Below are 17,538 nucleotides of genomic sequence, written 5' to 3'. Positions count from 1 at the left end.
TGGGTGGGGTTTACCCACATTGGCTCGTTTGTGGGTGGGGTTTGGTTAAATTAGGGTCGGAGCTTATTTTGTCCTGCTTTCAGGATTTTAAATGTTGGGAGGTAGGAGTAGGTTTTTGGATGTAGACCGTGCACCACTCTGATAAGCCTTCTTTACACAATCTCTTATTTATGCATATCCTTGTGGAGATACGGCCTCCAGAACAGTGTATTCTAGGTGTGGTCTTACCAATGACCTATATAGGAACATACTGTATATAGGGACTGAAACTCTCTTTCAGTAAGTTATTGGCTACGACGTAGCCAATAACTGGGTTTCCCAAACCCAGTCCTCAGGGCTCCCTAACAGTGCAGGTTTTCCATATCTCCTTGCTGGAGCACAGGTGTATTCATTACTGACTGACACATTGTAACAGATCCACAGGTGGTCCTAATTATGTCACATGTGATCCAGAAAACCTGCACTGTTAGGGAGCCCTGAGGACTGGGTTTTGGAAACCCTGGGCTACGTTCAATATAACCAATCAAATCCTATATTGAAGAGTATTCTCTAACAAATGTAGAGCTGTTCATCTAACTCTTTGTGCGCATCAAAAGATTAATTAATATAAATAACTCCATAAAAAAGTGGAAAGCAGTCAATATATAGCTAAACTTGCATTGCAAAATAGGAGAACAAAGTCTTGCATAGATAAAAATAAATCCTTTTAATATAACAAGTCCCAGAGAATATGATACCTGATAACTCCTAAGAACAACAAAATAGAAATGTCCCAAGGACACAACAGGAAATCCAACAGATAAAATATTCCTTTAAATGTATTGAAATGTTACAGTTTGGTCTGTACAAACAATGAATGGTCCTGTCTAGGCTAAATAAAATAATAGATTTACAAACATCCTTTTGTGGAGCGTGATGTGCATGTCATGGCAATGTTATTGTGTATGCTTACACGCGTTCTTATAAATTTTTATTATTATTGAGACGCTCAACGGCAGTCACTGTCGTTAGCACTAGAGATGCTCGGGCTCGGTTTTCAGAAAACCCACCCGAACTTAAGGGATCAGAGTAGGCTGGGGAGCCGGCTCTGTACTTTTGCGCATCCTCGGATCTGAATCGAGGCAAAACGTCATTGTTGCGTTGTCGGATCTCGCGGGTTTTGGATTCCATAAGTACCTCCCTCCCCAGGAGATCCAGCGCCATTGCTCACACAGAAACAGAGGTATCAGTGTTCCTATTACTCTCCAGTCTCCAGTGCCATTGTTCAGTACCATTGCTCACACAGAAACAGGGGTATCAGTGTTCTTGTCACTCTCCATTCTCCAGCGACATTGCTCAGTGCCATTGGTCAGACAGAAACAGGGGTATCAGTGTTCTTGTCACTCTCCATTCTCCAGCGACATTGCTCAGTGCCATTGCTCACACAGAAACAGGGGTATCAGTGTTCTTGTCACTCTCCATTCTCCAGCGACATTGCTCAGTGCCATTGCTCACAGAGAAACAGGGGTATCAGTGTTCTTGTCACTCTCCAGTCTCCAGTGACATTGCTCAGTGCCATTGCTCACACAGAAACAGGGGTATCAGTGTTTTTGACACTCTACAGTCTCCAGTGACATTGCTCAGTGCCATTGCTCATACAGAAACAGGAGGGGTAGCAGTGTTATTGTCACTCTCCATTTTCCAGCGACATTGCTCAGTGCCATTGCTCACACAGAAACAGGGGTAGCAGTGTTCTTGTCACTTTCCATTCTCCAGTGCCATTGCTCATACAGAAACAGGAGAGGTAGCAGTGTTCTTGTCACTTGACAAAAATTTACTGGAAATGAGTGGAAATTAATGTTATTGAGGTTAATAATAATGTAGGAACAAAAAAAAGAGCCAAATTATGTGATTTTAGAGAAAAAAAAGGGATCCAAAACCAAAACACGCAAGGGCGGTTTTGCCAAAACCAAAACCCGAAGTTAATCCGGATCCAAAACCAAAACCAAAACACGGGGGTCAGTGAACATCTCTAGTTAGGACCCGTTCTCTCTACTGGATGGTCACTTCTGTCTACTTTCTAGCTCCCCCTATTGATTACCTCACCTGACACATTTTGGAGAGGTCACCCCCCTCTACAGCTGTAAGGATGCCCAAACTGTGACTTTGATGGCCTAATATGCCACGGGTCACATCATATATAGGCCCACAGATTCCATTCAGATGTTGATTTGGAATGAAAAGTAACGCCATGGAACCGGAGTATTGGCGCCTCATTGGACCCAACCGAATCTCACCAAACCTGACAGGAATCCAGCCAAAATGTGGTCAGCCAGTATATGCATGAACTGCTATCCAAAGAACTGCAGCATAGGTCCAGTAAGTAAAATATGAACGGCCACCAGGCTTCCTAATGTAGTGAATAGGGGGATGTGAGAGCCCAGTCTGTCTTGATAAACCCCCTGGATAAGTATCGGCTGAAGTCACCAGCGAGCACAAAGCTAGATTTCGGAAAATAAACCTTTAGTTTTTGCTTATTTATCCACCAGAGGGCAGCAGTGAGTTTAACACGACCAATGGCATATTATCTTATTATAATTAGGGATGTGCACCGGCGACTTTTGAGGTCTCGTGTTTTGTGTTTTGGATCCGGATTTTCGTTATTTTTGAGGTTCGGATTTGTCTCGCAAAACACTTGACGAAAGGTCTCGGTTCGGATTTAAGGTATTGGATTCGGATTTTTTTTGAAAAAAACATAAAAAGTTTAAAAATCAAGTTTTTGGGCTTATTTTCACTCCTAGGCTATTATTAACCTCAATAACATTCAATAACAAGCATTTCCACTAATTTACAGTGTATTCTGAACACCTCACAATATAGTTATTAGTCCAAAACGTTGCAACAAGGTATCTTTCTGGACTGCGTAGAGGAGTGGGTCACCACAATATATATTAAAAACCCTGAACTTTTATGATTCGCACCAATAATTGTACCTGGACTGCGTAGAGGAGTGGGTCACCACAATATATTAAAAACCCTGAACTTTTATGAATCGCACCAATAAATGTACCTGGACTGCGTAGAGGAGTGGGTCACCACAATATATATAATAAGAAAACCATCAACTGGTTTGATTCGCACCAATAAATGTACCTGGACTGCGTAGAGGAGTGGGTCACCACAATATATTAAAAACCCTGAACTTTTATGAATCGCACCAATAAATGTACCTGGACTGCGTAGAGGAGTGGGTCACCACAATATATATAATAAGAAAACCATCAACTTGTTTGATTCGCACCAATAAATGTACCTGGACTGCGTAGAGGAGTGGGTCACCACAATATCTTAAAAACCCTGAACTTTTATGAATCGCACCAATAAATGTACCTGGACTGCGTAGAGGAGTGGGTCACCACAATATATATAATAAGAAAACCATCAACTTGTTTGATTCGCACCAATAAATGTACCTGGACTGCGTAGAGGAGTGGGTCACCACAATATATTAAAAACCCTGAACTTTTATGAATCGCACCAATAAATGTACCTGGACTGCGTAGAGGAGTGGGTCACCACAATATATATAATAAGAAAACCATCAACTGGTTTGATTCGCACCAATAAATGTACCTGGACTGCGTAGAGGAGTGGGTCACCACAATATATTAAAAACCCTGAACTTTTATGAATCGCACCAATAAATGTACCTGGACTGCGTAGAGGAGTGGGTCACCACAATATATATAATAAGAAAACCATCAACTTGTTTGATTCGCACCAATAAATGTACCTGGACTGCGTAGAGGAGTGGGTCACCACAATATCTTAAAAACCCTGAACTTTTATGAATCGCACCAATAAATGTACCTGGACTGCGTAGAGGAGTGGGTCACCACAATATATATAATAAGAAAACCATCAACTTGTTTGATTCGCACCAATAAATGTACCTGGACTGCGTAGAGGAGTGGGTCACCACAATATATTAAAAACCCTGAACTTTTATGAATCGCACCAATAAATGTACCTGGACTGCGTAGAGGAGTGGGTCACCACAATATCTTAAAAACCCTGAACTTTTATGAATCGCACCAATAAATGTACCTGGACTGCGTAGAGGAGTGGGTCACCACAATATATATAATAAGAAAACCATCAACTTGTTTGATTCGCACCAATAAATGTACCTGGACTGCGTAGAGGAGTGGGTCACCACAATATATATAATAAGAAAACCATCAACTTGTTTGATTCGCACCAATAAATGTACCTGGACTGCGTAGAGGAGTGGGCACTGGGCACCACAATAAAATATATAAAAAACCTTCAACAGGTCTGCATTACACTACACATACGGCTGCTCCTCCATCCTCTCCATCATATACATGTTGGAGTTTTAGCATGTGACAACCTCTTGTTTTTGATAATGTCAGTGCATTTTGAATATTTTTCAATTTGCCCCACACCACTGAATGTACTTTATCTATGATACGCATCTATCTATCTTGACTGCGTAGTGTGGTGGCCCCGGTACACAATTTGGTACCGGGGCCACAATAAAATAAATACACCCTCCACGTGTCAGAATTCCACCAAACAAGTATCTGGACTGCGTAGTGGGGTGGCCCCGGTACCCAACTTGATACCGGGGCCACAATAAAATAAATACACCCTCCACGTGTCAGAATTCCACCAAACAAGTATCTGGACTGCGTAGTGGGGTGGCCCCGGTACCCAACTTGATACCGGGGCCACAATAAAATAAATACACCCTCCACGTGTCAGAATTCCACCAAACAAGTATCTGGACTGCGTAGTGGGGTGGCCCCGGTACCCAACTTGATACCGGGGCCACAATAAAATAAATACACCCTCCACGTGTCAGAATTCCACCAAACAAGTATCTGGACTGCGTAGTGGGGTGGCCCCGGTACCCAACTTGATACCGGGGCCACAATACCTCCTCCAAACATGCTACAGACAATTCGTCATTGAGATCCCATTAAGTATGTTAAAGACAGACAGGGTCCAAGTGTTATTAGTTGACTTTGTAAAGAAAAAAACTGTCCCTGTTGCACATAGTCGTGCAATGAAGACTTACTTTTTCATTTAAAGGCACGATCTTTCAAGTGTAGTGTTTGTAAGTCTAAGTCATATTATACTTTTGGTAAAATTGGTTTTTTTGGTTCCTCTTTATGTTAATTAATTAGTAATAGAATTAAAGTAGGAAATAGAATTAAATAGAATTAAAGTAGGAAATAGAGTGGTATAGAGTTGTAGTGTGGTATAGATAGAGTGGTCCACACAATATAATAATAAAACCCTCAACTGGTCTGAATTCCACCAAACAAGTATCTTGACTGCGTAGTGTGGTGGCCCCGGTACACAATTTGGTACCGAGGCCACAATATAATTAAAAAACCCTCCACGTGTCGGAATTCCACCAAACAAGTATCTGGACTGCATAGTGGGGTGGCCCCGGTACCCAATTTGATACCGGGGCCACAATACCTCCTCAAAACATGCTCCAGACAATTCGTCATTGACAGACCCCAGACAGACAGGGTCGTAGTGTTATTGTTTGACTTTGTAAACCCAAAAAAATGTCCCTGTTGCACTTGCACATAGTCGTGCAATCAAGACTGACTTTTTCATTTAAAGGCACGATCTTTCAAGTGTAGTGTTTGTAAGTCTAAGTCATATTATACTTTTGGTAAAATTGGTTTTTTTGGTTCCTCTTTATGGTAATTAATTAGTAATAGAATTAAAGTAGGAAATAGAATTAAATAGAATTAAAGTAGGAAATAGAGTGGTATAGAGTTGTAGTGTGGTATAGATAGAGTGGTCCACACAATATAATAATAAAACCCTCAACTGGTCTGAATTCCACCAAACAAGTATCTTGACTGCGTAGTGTGGTGGCCCCGGTACACAATTTGGTACCGAGGCCACAATATAATTAAAAAACCCTCCACGTGTCGGAATTCCACCAAACAAGTATCTGGACTGCATAGTGGGGTGGCCCCGGTACCCAATTTGATACCGGGGCCACAATACCTCCTCAAAACATGCTCCAGACAATTCGTCATTGACAGACCCCAGACAGACAGGGTCGTAGTGTTACTGTTTGACTTTGTAAACCCAAAAAAATGTCCCTGTTGCACTTGCACATAGTCGTGCAATCAAGACTGACTTTTTCATTTAAAGGCACGATCTTTCAAGTGTAGTGTTTGTAAGTCTAAGTCATATTATACTTTTGGTAAAATTGGTTTTTTTGGTTCCTCTTTATGGTAATTAATTAGTAATAGAATTAAAGTAGGAAATAGAATTAAATAGAATTAAAGTAGGAAATAGAGTGGTATAGAGTTGTAGTGTGGTATAGATAGAGTGGTCCACACAATATAATAATAAAACCCTCAACTGGTCTGAATTCCACCAAACAAGTATCTTGACTGCGTAGTGTGGTGGCCCCGGTACACAATTTGGTACCGAGGCCACAATATAATTAAAAAACCCTCCACGTGTCGGAATTCCACCAAACAAGTATCTGGACTGCATAGTGGGGTGGCCCCGGTACCCAATTTGATACCGGGGCCACAATACCTCCTCAAAACATGCTCCAGACAATTCGTCATTGACAGACCCCAGACAGACAGGGTCGTAGTGTTACTGTTTGACTTTGTAAACCCAAAAAAATGTCCCTGTTGCACTTGCACATAGTCGTGCAATCAAGACTGACTTTTTCATTTAAAGGCACGATCTTTCAAGTGTCAGAAAGAGAGAGAAGACACAGGAGAGGAGAGTTGTAGCTGGGGACCTGGGGTGGAAGCTCCCAGGCTCCCCCAGCATTGCCTGGAAGTCTGAGCGTGGTGACTGAGCCAGGGCAAGGAATGTGTGCCCTGGATGAGGGGGAGAACTCCATGCCACTATAGTGAACCCAAGAGAGAGGGGGACACTGCACATGGAAGAGGCCCTGGAGTGAGGGCTGCTACAAGAGGCATGGTAGCTGTAGTGTCAGATCCTGAGGCTGAGAGTACACAGAGTGACGTGTCAGAGCACAGGAGACATTATCCCCGCAGAGGAGGGATGAGCTGCAGTTGAGAGGTCTGCTGTTGAAATAGGACATGCACACTTTAACAAACCAATCATTTCAGCGACAGGGCCTACCAAACAACTTTGACTGAAATGATTGGTTTGTTTGGGCCCCCACACCAAAAAAGCTATTCATCTCTCCCTGTACAGACTAAACAGGCTCTACTGAGGCAAGATGTCGTCCTCATCCTCAACCTCTGATTCCTCTCCCCCTACAGTGTCTACTTCCTCCTCATCACACATTATCAATTCGTCCCCGCTGGACTCCACAACCACAGGTCCCTCTGTAGTATCTGGAGGGCAGTGCTGTACTTCATTGAGGAATTGATTATTCATTTTTATAAACATCATTTTTTCAACGTTGTGAGGAAGCAACCTCCTTCGCCGCTCACTGACCAGGTTCCCCGCTGCACTAAAAACTCTTTCCGAGTACACACTGGAGGGGGGACAACTCAGGTAAAATAGAGCCAGTTTGTACAGGGGCTTCCAAACTGCCTTTTTTTCCTGCCAGTAACAATATGGACTGTCTGACATGTCTACTTGGATGGTGTCAGCAAAGTAATCATCCACAATTTTTTCTATTGTGACAGCATCCAATGCAGCGAGAGTAGACATGTCTGCAATGGTTGGCAGGTCCTTCAGTCCGGACCAGATGTTATCAGCATCCCCGCCAGTGCCTCTTTTGGGAAAACTGAGCTTTTTCCTCGCAGCCATAGATGTGGAAGAAAATGAGGGTGGAGCTGTTGGCATGTCACGGTCCTCTTCAGAGGACAATCTCCTGACCAGCAGGTCTTTGCACCGCTGTAGATTTGTGTCCGCCGGAAACAGAGACACAACATACGCTTTAAACCGAGGATCGAGCACGGTGGCCAGAATGTATTCCTCTGACTTTAAAAGAGTGACCACCCTCGGATCCTGGCAAAGCGTACGAAGGGCTACATCCACAAGAGCTACATGCTTGCTGTAATCGCAATGGCTTACCAGCTCCTCCCTCACTTTCTCCAGCTGCTTCTGCAACAGCCTGATCAGGGGAATGACCTGACTCAAGCTGGCAGTGTCGGAACTGACTTCTCGTGTGGCAAGTTCAAATGGCTGCAGAACCTTGCACAACACGGAAATCAGTCTCCACTGCGCTTGACTCAGGCGCATCCCCACTCCTTTGCCTATGTCGTAGGTGGCTGTGTAGGCCTGAATGGCCTTTTGCTGCTCCTCCATCCTCTGCAGCATATAGAGGGTGGAGTTCCAGCGCGTCACAACCTCTTGTTTGAGGTGATGGCAGGGCAGGTTCAAGCTTTTCTGATGTGCCTCTAGTCTGCGGTAGGCACTGGCTGAATGCCGAAAGTGTCCAGCAATTTTGCGGGCCACCGCAAGCATCTCCTGCACACCCCTGTCACTCTTGAGGTAATGCTGCACCACCAAATTAATGGTGTGGGCAAAACATGGGACGTGCTGGAAATTGCCCATATTTAATGCCCGCACAATGTTACTGGCATTGTCTGACACCACAAATCCCCATGAGAGTCTAAGTGGGGTAAGCCACTGGGAGATAATTTCCCTCATTTTCTCTAATATGTTGGCAGCGTTGTGCCTCTTATTAAAGCCTGTAATGCACAATGTTGCCTGCCTTTGCATGAGCAGCCATTTTGTAGATGCTGCTACTGATGCAGCTGTTGCTGTTGCTGCGGAAGGGGATGCATCTACCCAGTGGGCTGTCACAGTCATATAGTCCTTCGTTTGCCCAGAACCACTTGTCCACATGTCCGTGGTTAAGTGGACAGTGGGTACAACCGCATTTTTAAGAGCACTGAGGACACTTGATCGTACTTCTCTGTACATTTTTGGTATCGCCTGCCTAGTGAAGTGGAATCTCGAGGGGATTTGGTACCGGGGACACAATACCTCCATCAACCCTCTAAATCCCACTCCACTGATGGCGGACACCGGGCGCACGTCTAACACCAACATTGCAGTTACAGCCGCAGTTATACGCTTTGCAATAGGGTGACTACTATCGTATTTGGTGGTCATGGCAAACGACTGTTGGACGGTCAATTGTTTGGTGAAAGACTTAGCGGTCTTACGACTTCCCCTCTGGGAAGATGACCGACTAACAGCAGCAACAGCAGCAGTGGCAGTAGTAGGCGTACCGCTGCAGGATTCCTCGGATGAATCCCGTATTGAGGAGGACTCAGTCTGGCTGGTGACTTGGGCTGCAGGACTGAATCTGATGGAGATTGTGGAGGAAGTTGACGAGGAGGGTGTTGCTGGTGTGTATCCAACTGGACCACGGGATTTAGGTGTCCCTGTACCGATGAGGGTCCTAGCCCCAGTTCCTGAACTAACCACTGAACTATGAAGGTTATTCAGGTGACGTATAAGGGAGGATGTTCCTAGGTGGGCAAGATCCTTACCCCTGCTTATTTGAGCTTTACATAAGCTACATATTGCCATACATTGGTTGTCTGGATTTGGATAAAAATAACTCCAGACCGAAGAGGTGCATTTTTTGGTCTTCTGACCAGGCATGACGATGGGCTTTTTCATCCCATGGACATCAGCTGTTTCCCCCCCTGGTGCCTCATTTACAATAACCACATCACCATCCTCATCATCAAGTTCCTCCACAGCGCCAGCTACATCATCAATAGCCTCCTCCCGAGCCACCTCTTCCCGTACAGTGATGGGAAGGTCAGGCTTGACAACCACCAACACGCTTGGACTCGCCTTGGGGATTTGTGATAATTTCTCTTTAGAAGGCAGAGTTGTTTGCTGTTTTGTTGCTGACAGCATAACTCTCTTCAATTTTTTGTAGGGGGGGGGAGGAGGAGGAGGGCTAAGATCCGTGGGTGAAGCTGAACCACTAGTCATGAACACGGGCCAGGGCCTAAGCCGTTCCTTGCCACTCCGTGTCGTAAATGGCATATTGGCAACTTTACGTTTCTCCTCAGATGATTTTAAGTTTCTCTTTTTGCTACTTTTTCTTAACTTGGGCTTTTTGGATTTTACATGCCCGGTACTACGAGATTGGGCATCGGGCTTGGAAGACGACGTTGATGGCATTTCATCGTCTATGTCATGACTAGTGGCAGCAGCTTCAGCATTAGGAGGAAGTGGGTCTTGATCTTTCCCTACTTTATCCTCCAAATTTTTGGTCTCCATTATATGTAGCACAAGATACTGCAGAATGTGTGAACTTGGTAATATTGCAGTACCAATGGACTTATAATGCTGGATTGGTTTTGCAAATTTGGTTATAATTATTATATATATTTTTTTTTTTTTAAATTTTTTATTTTTTTTTACTTTTTTTTTATTTTTTACAAACTTGGGAATAATGGGGAAATAACTATGCCCTTAGAAGCACAGAGCACAGGACACAGCACCACTGGACTGAACAGGACACGGCACAGGACCCAGCAGCACTACGGAACTCAGCAGGACAGAGCACAGGACACAGCACCACTGGACTGATACTGCAGAATGTGTAAACTTTGTAATATTGCAGTACCACTGGACTTTTACTGCTGAATGTGTGAACTTGGTAATATTGCAGTACCAATGGACTTATAATGCTGGATTGGTTTTGCAAATTTGGTTATAATTATTATATATATTTTTTTTTTTTTTAATTTTTTTTTTTTTTTTACTTTTTTTTTATTTTTTACAAACTTGGGAATAATGGGGAAATAACTATGCCCTTAGAAGCACAGAGCACAGGACACAGCACCACTGGACTGAACAGGACACGGCACAGGACCCAGCAGCACTACGGAACTCAGCAGGACAGAGCACAGGACACAGCACCACTGGACTGATACTGCAGAATGTGTAAACTTTGTAATATTGCAGTACCACTGGACTTTTACTGCTGAATGTGTGAACTTGGTAATATTGCAGTACCAATGGACTTATAATGCTGGATTGGTTTTGCAAATTTGGTTATAATTATTATATATTTTTTTTTTTTTTAATTTTTTTATTTTTTTTTACTTTTTTTTTATTTTTTACAAACTTGGGAATAATGGGGAAATAACTATGCCCTTAGAAGCACAGAGCACAGGACACAGCACCACTGGACTGAACAGGACACGGCACAGGACCCAGCAGCACTACGGAACTCAGCAGGACAGAGCACAGGACACAGCACCACTGGACTGATACTGCAGAATGTGTAAACTTTGTAATATTGCAGTACCACTGGACTTTTACTGCTGAATGTGTGAACTTGGTAATATTGCAGTACCAATGGGCTTATACTGCAGGATTGGTTGTGAAAATTTTGTGGTAATTAAAAAATATTAAAGTAGTTTTTGGTATTTTATAAAAAAAACTTTTTTTTATTTTTTTAAACACAGGGGAATATTGGGGAAATAACTATGCCCTTAGAAGCACAGAGCACAGGACACAGCACCACTGGACTGAACAGGACACAGCACAGGACCCAGCAGCACCACTGACCTCAGAAGGACAGAGCACAGCACACAGCACCACTGGACTGATACTGCAGAACACAGCACAGCACAGCACAGCACAGCACTAAACAGCACAGCACTAAACAGCACAGAACTAAACAGCACAGAACTAAACAGCACAGAGGACCACCTAACACACCCTCCCTCTACCCTGATCAATGCCCGAGTGAAGATGGCGGCGACTAGCGGGGAATTTATAGGATCCGAGTATCGCGAGATCCGACAACGGGATTATGAGTCAGAGCCTCAGTTTCACTTTTGAATTTGGCGCCAATACCCGGATCTGTCTCGGATCCGACTCGGATCCGCAACGTTCGGGTGGGCTCGGATTTCAGAAATCCGAGCGCGCTCATCCCTAATTATAATAGGGGAATAGGAATAAGACAAGACAGTGGTATGGCATTACATTTTAATTTCTACTGCTTGCTGCTGTTTTGCAGCTATGACTGGGAATACAGCTTCCTCATTATCTGCCAGCACCATCCTAGGTAACATAAATAATGTACTATTACCATGCACACATCTCTGCTTGTGACTCAGCCACACACATTTGTTGTGGGGGATAACATTCACTTGCATGTGTCTCGTCAGCACCGTACTGTGATGTGATGAGGCTGTGTGCTTATGATTCAGCAGCATGCACCCGTGTGAGGATGTAGATCTGTTTACATGTGCAGCATGACAATTAGATAAAGCTTCTTACATGGGCACGGGCTTAACATGGGCACACACAGAACCTCGGTTATAAAGCGCACTACAAAACGCCTTGGTTTGGACCGGTGTACCTAGATGATCCACCAAGTAACCACCGACCCCCCCTCTCTCAGTAGATACCTCTGCAAACTAGAAGCGCATCTGAGTGTCCCGAGGCGCACTGGGCAAAAGTCCGAAAACGTGCCAGTCTAGAGCCAGCACTTTCATTATGTCAAACTTCAGTTTATTTCCTAAAATACTGCTTTGGTTTATTCTCATTGATGGCTTACATTCATCACAAGAGTGAATGAACATCACCTGTTCCTTAAGGCCTACCAACCATCCACTTAATCTCTCACCCTTCTGTTTCTCCCCTGGCCCCTTTTTACTCTCCCCTTTGCTTCATTGGCTCCCTCTTGTGCCTGATTTTGTCTACCCTCCCTTAGGATGTAAGCTCGTATGAGCAGGGCCCCTCTCCTCTCCTGTCTCCACACCTGTTCTTCCGTTCCGTCTTTACAGTATTTGCCTGCCTGGAGTTTCTGAAGTTCTGGTACTTTGTGTTTATTGTTCTGTATTGTTTTACCCTGTATAGTCTACTGTTTGTACCATGTACGGCGCTGTGGATACCTTGTGGCGCCTAACAAATAAACAATAATAATAATAATAATTGGGACTCTGTTACTTCTACAGAAGAGCGTATTTTTAGGTGCAAAGTGTCCCGTTATAAGTGATGAGACCTTTTTGTGGAGTGAAGATGGCTGTGTGTCCTTTGCGCAGTAGGGAACCTCCTTCTAAATGTGCCCCCCACCAGTTATCTCTCTCCACAAAATTAATTCACAGGTTTACCCTACTCCAATACATAATAAGACACGTAATTGCTCCTCCCACCTTCTCCCATTAGGCTGTGCAAGGGTCTGCTCCTCTGAAGGTCCCACCATCCTCCTCCGCGGAACCATACATCCCGGAGAAACCTGGGGCCTGATTCATTAAGGATCTTAACTTAAGAAACTTTTTATTTCAGTCTCCTGGACAAAATCATGTTACAATGCAAGGGGTGCAAATTAGTATTCTGTTTTGCACATAAGTTAAATACTGACTTTTTTTTTCATGTAGCACACAAATACTTGATACCTTATTTGTACACTGAAATTTAAAGTTGATATTTGTGTGCTACATGAAAAAACAGTCGGTATTTAACTTATGTGCAAAACAGAATACTAATTTGCACCCCTTGCATTGTAACATGGTTTTGTCCAGGAGACTGAAATAAGAAGTTTCTTAAGTTAAGATCCTTAATGAATCAGGCCCCTAGTTATGATGTCACACAGTTGGATTTTGTTTTGTGTGTCGTAAATTAGGTCCACAGTTTGCTGAAAGGCCGCCCCAAGTAGTTCCATCGTCCACATCTCATTGACCACCTCCAGCATATTGCCTGTTATCTCTAAGCTCTCTCCATTGCATCTCCCTGTCTTCTGTTAGCCAAACTTTTTCTTCTTCACAATCCTTCAAGTCAACGGGTACTTACTACCGTTAAATGTCTTCACAGAGATTGGTTGCCATGAATATGCCTCTTAACTCTGATGGCACTGTGACATTCAATGCCACTCTATTTGCCCTGGTGCGAACTTCATTGAGGATCAAAACTGAAGGTATTGTCATCTCTTGTGTCTTATAAGTTTGTTGTGAAAGATTTTTCGCATACAAGGAGGTAATTGTATCAACGTGCGACTCTGGCAAATCGACAATATTCTGCAATATTGCCAGCTAGATTTAAAACGGCAATTTAATTAAAGGCAGATGTTGCCTTTAATCAAATTTATGCTTTAAATGTGGTCGGCAATATAGCCGAATATCGGTGATTTGCCCGAATCACACGTTGGTACATTTACCCCAAGAAGTTATTCAGACTTGTTTAATAGCAGTTAAAGTGGCGAATGCGTTTAAAGTGAACTTTTTTTAAAACATAAAAATAAATCTCCCCTCACTCTGTGCCCCTTCTGCATCTCCCCTCACTCTGTGCCCCCTCTGCATCTCCCCTCACTCTGTGCCCCCTCTGCATCTCCCCTCACTCTGTGCCCCCTCTGCATCTCCCCTCACTCTGTGCCCCCTCTGCATCTCCCCTCACTCTGTGCCCCTTCTGCATCTCCCCTCACTCTGTGCCCCCTCTGCATCTCCCCTCACTCTGTGCCCCTTCTGCATCTCCCCTCACTCTGTGCCCCTTCTGCATCTCCCCTCACTCTGTGCCCCTTCTGCATCTCCCCTCACTCTGTGCCCCCTCTGCATCTCCCCTCACTCTGTGCCCCTTCTGCATCTCCCCTCACTCTGTGCCCCTTCTGCATCTCCCCTCACTCTGTGCCCCTTCTGCATCTCCCCTCACTCTGTGCCCCCTCTGCATCTCCCCTCACTCTGTGCCCCCTCTGCATCTCCCCTCACTCTGTGCCCCCTCTGCATCTCCCCTCACTCTGTGCCCCTTCTGCATCTCCCCTCACTCTGTGCCCCTTCTGCATCTCCCCTCACTCTGTGCCCCCTCTGCATCTCCCTTCACTCTGTGCCCCTTCTGCATCTCCCCTCACTCTGTGCCCCCTCTGCATCTCCCCTCACTCTGTGCCCCCTCTGCATCTCCCCTCACTCTGTGCCCCTTCTGCATCTCCCCTCACTCTGTGCCCCCTCTGCATCTCCCCTCACTCTGTGCCCCCTCTGCATCTCCCCTCACTCTGTGCACCTTCTGCATCTCCCCTCACTCTGTGCCCCCTCTGCATCTCCCCTCACTCTGTGCCCCTTCTGCATCTCCCCTCACTCTGTGCCCCTTCTGCATCTCCCCTCACTCTGTGCCCCTTCTGCATCTCCCCTCACTCTGTGCCCCCTCTGCATCTCCCCTCACTCTGTGCCCCTTCTGCATCTCCCCTCACTCTGTGCCCCTTCTGCATCTCCCCTCACTCTGTGCCCCCTCTGCATCTCCCCTCACTCTGTGCCCCCTCTGCATCTCCCCTCACTCTGTGCCCCCTCTGCATCTCCCCTCACTCTGTGCCCCTTCTGCATCTCCCCTCACTCTGTGCCCCTTCTGCATCTCCCCTCACTCTGTGCCCCTTCTGCATCTCCCCTCACTCTGTGCCCCTTCTGCATCTCCCCTCACTCTGTGCCCCTTCTGCATCTCCCCTCACTCTGTGCCCCTTCTGCATCTCCCCTCACTCTGTGCCCCTTCTGCATCTCCCCTCACTCTGTGCCCCTTCTGCATCTCCCCTCACTCTGTGCCCCCTCTGCATCTCCCCTCACTCTGTGCCCCTTCTGCATCTCCCCTCACTCTGTGCCCCTTCTGCATCTCCCCTCACTCTGTGCCCCTTCTGCATCTCCCCTCACTCTGTGCCCCTTCTGCATCTCCCCTCACTCTGTGCCCCCTCTGCATCTCCGCTCACTCTGTGCCCCTTCTGCATCTCCCCTCACTCTGTGCCCCTTCTGCATCTCCCCTCACTCTGTGCCCCTTCTGCATCTCCCCTCACTCTGTGCCCCCTCTGCATCTCCCCTCACTCTGTGCCCCTTCTGCATCTCCGCTCACTCTGTGCCCCCTCTGCATCTCCCCTCACTCTGTGCCCCCTCTGCATCTCCCCTCACTCTGTGCCCCCTCTGCATCTCCCCTCACTCTGTGCCCCTTCTGCATCTCCCCTCACTCTGTGCCCCTTCTGCATCTCCCCTCACTCTGTGCCCCTTCTGCATCTCCCCTCACTCTGTGCCCCTTCTGCATCTCCCCTCACTCTGTGCCCCTTCTGCATCTCCCCTCACTCTGTGCCCCCTTTGCATCCCGGGGACCAGGAAGAAAAAACATATTTTGTATTTTTTTGTTTTTTTTCTTCTCTTTCCGCAGCACCCCTATGACAGCGCGGCACACACTTTGGGAAGCCAGGGCCGGATTAACCCTAGGGCTAACTGGGCTACAGCCCAGGGGCCTCGGGCATCCAGGGGGCCCTTTGAAAGTGCTCCACAGCATTATTGATCTGTCAGGGGCGGGGGGGATCAGTGCTGCTGAGCACTTTCACTGCGGTCCTTCCCCGGCGCGCTGTAGTCTCCTTACTGCGGAGATCTCATGAGTCTCACTCTCACGAGATCTCCTCAGTAAAGAGCATACAGCGCGTCGGGGAAGGACCTCAATGCCAGGAGAAGGAGGTAAGTGCCTTGGGGGCGGCTCTGCTCACCGGGGGGGCGGCTCGGATCATGGGGGGGGGGGGACCCTCACAGGGGAATGGAGGCCCCCTTAGCCCAGGGGCCTCCATTCCCTTAATCCGGCCCTGGGAACCGCCGATCTAGTGTAGTATCCAAGTACAGGATCACCTTTGTTTTGCAAGGGTGCGTATTAAAATGTAATGATAAGGTGAAGGGGGCGGGCAGGGGGTTGAGGTTGAACCCGGGTGTCAAGCACAATATAAAATAAATATCTTGGAAAGAACCGTCAAGAGTCAACTAGTGTATTATCAGTGTATCATTATTGGAAGATGTCCAGACCTTCAACACGTGGAACCTTTTCTGCTAATTGTTTGGCCTAATTATATTTCAATAGCCCTTCTATGATAAATAAAGCACTTTGTCTTTTTAGGTAACTTGGAAGCTGCTAACGAGGAGCTAAGAGCTGTGATTAAAAAAATCTGGAAAAGAACCAAACAAAAGATACTAGATGAGGTCATCCCACCGCCTGAAGGTCAGTCTCATATAGGCACCAAATTCTATGATGTCAAAGAAATGAATCTGCAGTTAATAATTGTCATGTTACATATCTATGCACAGAGCTTTCACAAGTTACGTCTGTGTCCTGATCGCTGCTACGGCCATACTCTTCCTATACCCATTTTATATGAAAGTTGTGTTTGATTTTTCAGAGGAGGAGGTGACGGTGGGGAAGTTTTATGCCACCTTCCTGATCCAAGATTACTTTCGTAAATTTCGACGTAGAAAGGAAAAGGGTCTCCTCGGTACAGAGAACCTGCCAAGCAATTCTACCACATTACAGGTTATAGACATAGTAGCCTTATTACAAGTTATTTTCTCTTGCTGCTATATTAACCAAAAAGTAACGTATGAAAATATAATTGATTTTTACCCAATATTGTGGTCTATATTTTGCTGCACATTAGGCTGGACTGAGGAGCCTGCAGGATCTGGGGTCTGAGATCCGCAGGGCATTATCCTGTGAGCTAGAAGAGGATGATCTATCTGCATTTAAAGGGTTGGGGCGCCAGGTGAGTCAAACAACTATGGAGGACAGTAGAGTGATGATGGAACGAAGGGTGGCTTAGAGTCCGTGATCCATTCA

At 45.7% G+C, this 17,538-nt stretch overlaps 1 protein-coding gene across 2 annotated transcripts in view; it reads left to right on the top strand.

Annotated features, from left to right (window-relative positions):
• CACNA1F (calcium voltage-gated channel subunit alpha1 F) overlaps positions 1 to 17,538 on the top strand; it is a 125,636-nt gene that overhangs the window by 90,297 nt on the left and 17,801 nt on the right. For both annotated transcript variants that reach the window (XM_075184998.1, XM_075184999.1), the window contains 4 exons: positions 13,786 to 13,888; positions 16,825 to 16,926; positions 17,105 to 17,235; positions 17,360 to 17,464. In XM_075184998.1, the coding sequence (XP_075041099.1) occupies positions 13,786 to 13,888; positions 16,825 to 16,926; positions 17,105 to 17,235; positions 17,360 to 17,464 (441 nt within the window). The remainder of the gene's footprint in view (positions 1 to 13,785; positions 13,889 to 16,824; positions 16,927 to 17,104; positions 17,236 to 17,359; positions 17,465 to 17,538) is intronic.

The sequence above is a fragment of the Mixophyes fleayi genome, chromosome 9 (assembly GCF_038048845.1).
Source record: "Mixophyes fleayi isolate aMixFle1 chromosome 9, aMixFle1.hap1, whole genome shotgun sequence".
Classification (NCBI taxonomy): domain Eukaryota; kingdom Metazoa; phylum Chordata; class Amphibia; order Anura; family Limnodynastidae; genus Mixophyes; species Mixophyes fleayi.
The sequence above is the reverse complement of the archived record's forward strand: the minus strand, read 5'-3'. Positions and strand labels throughout refer to the sequence as shown.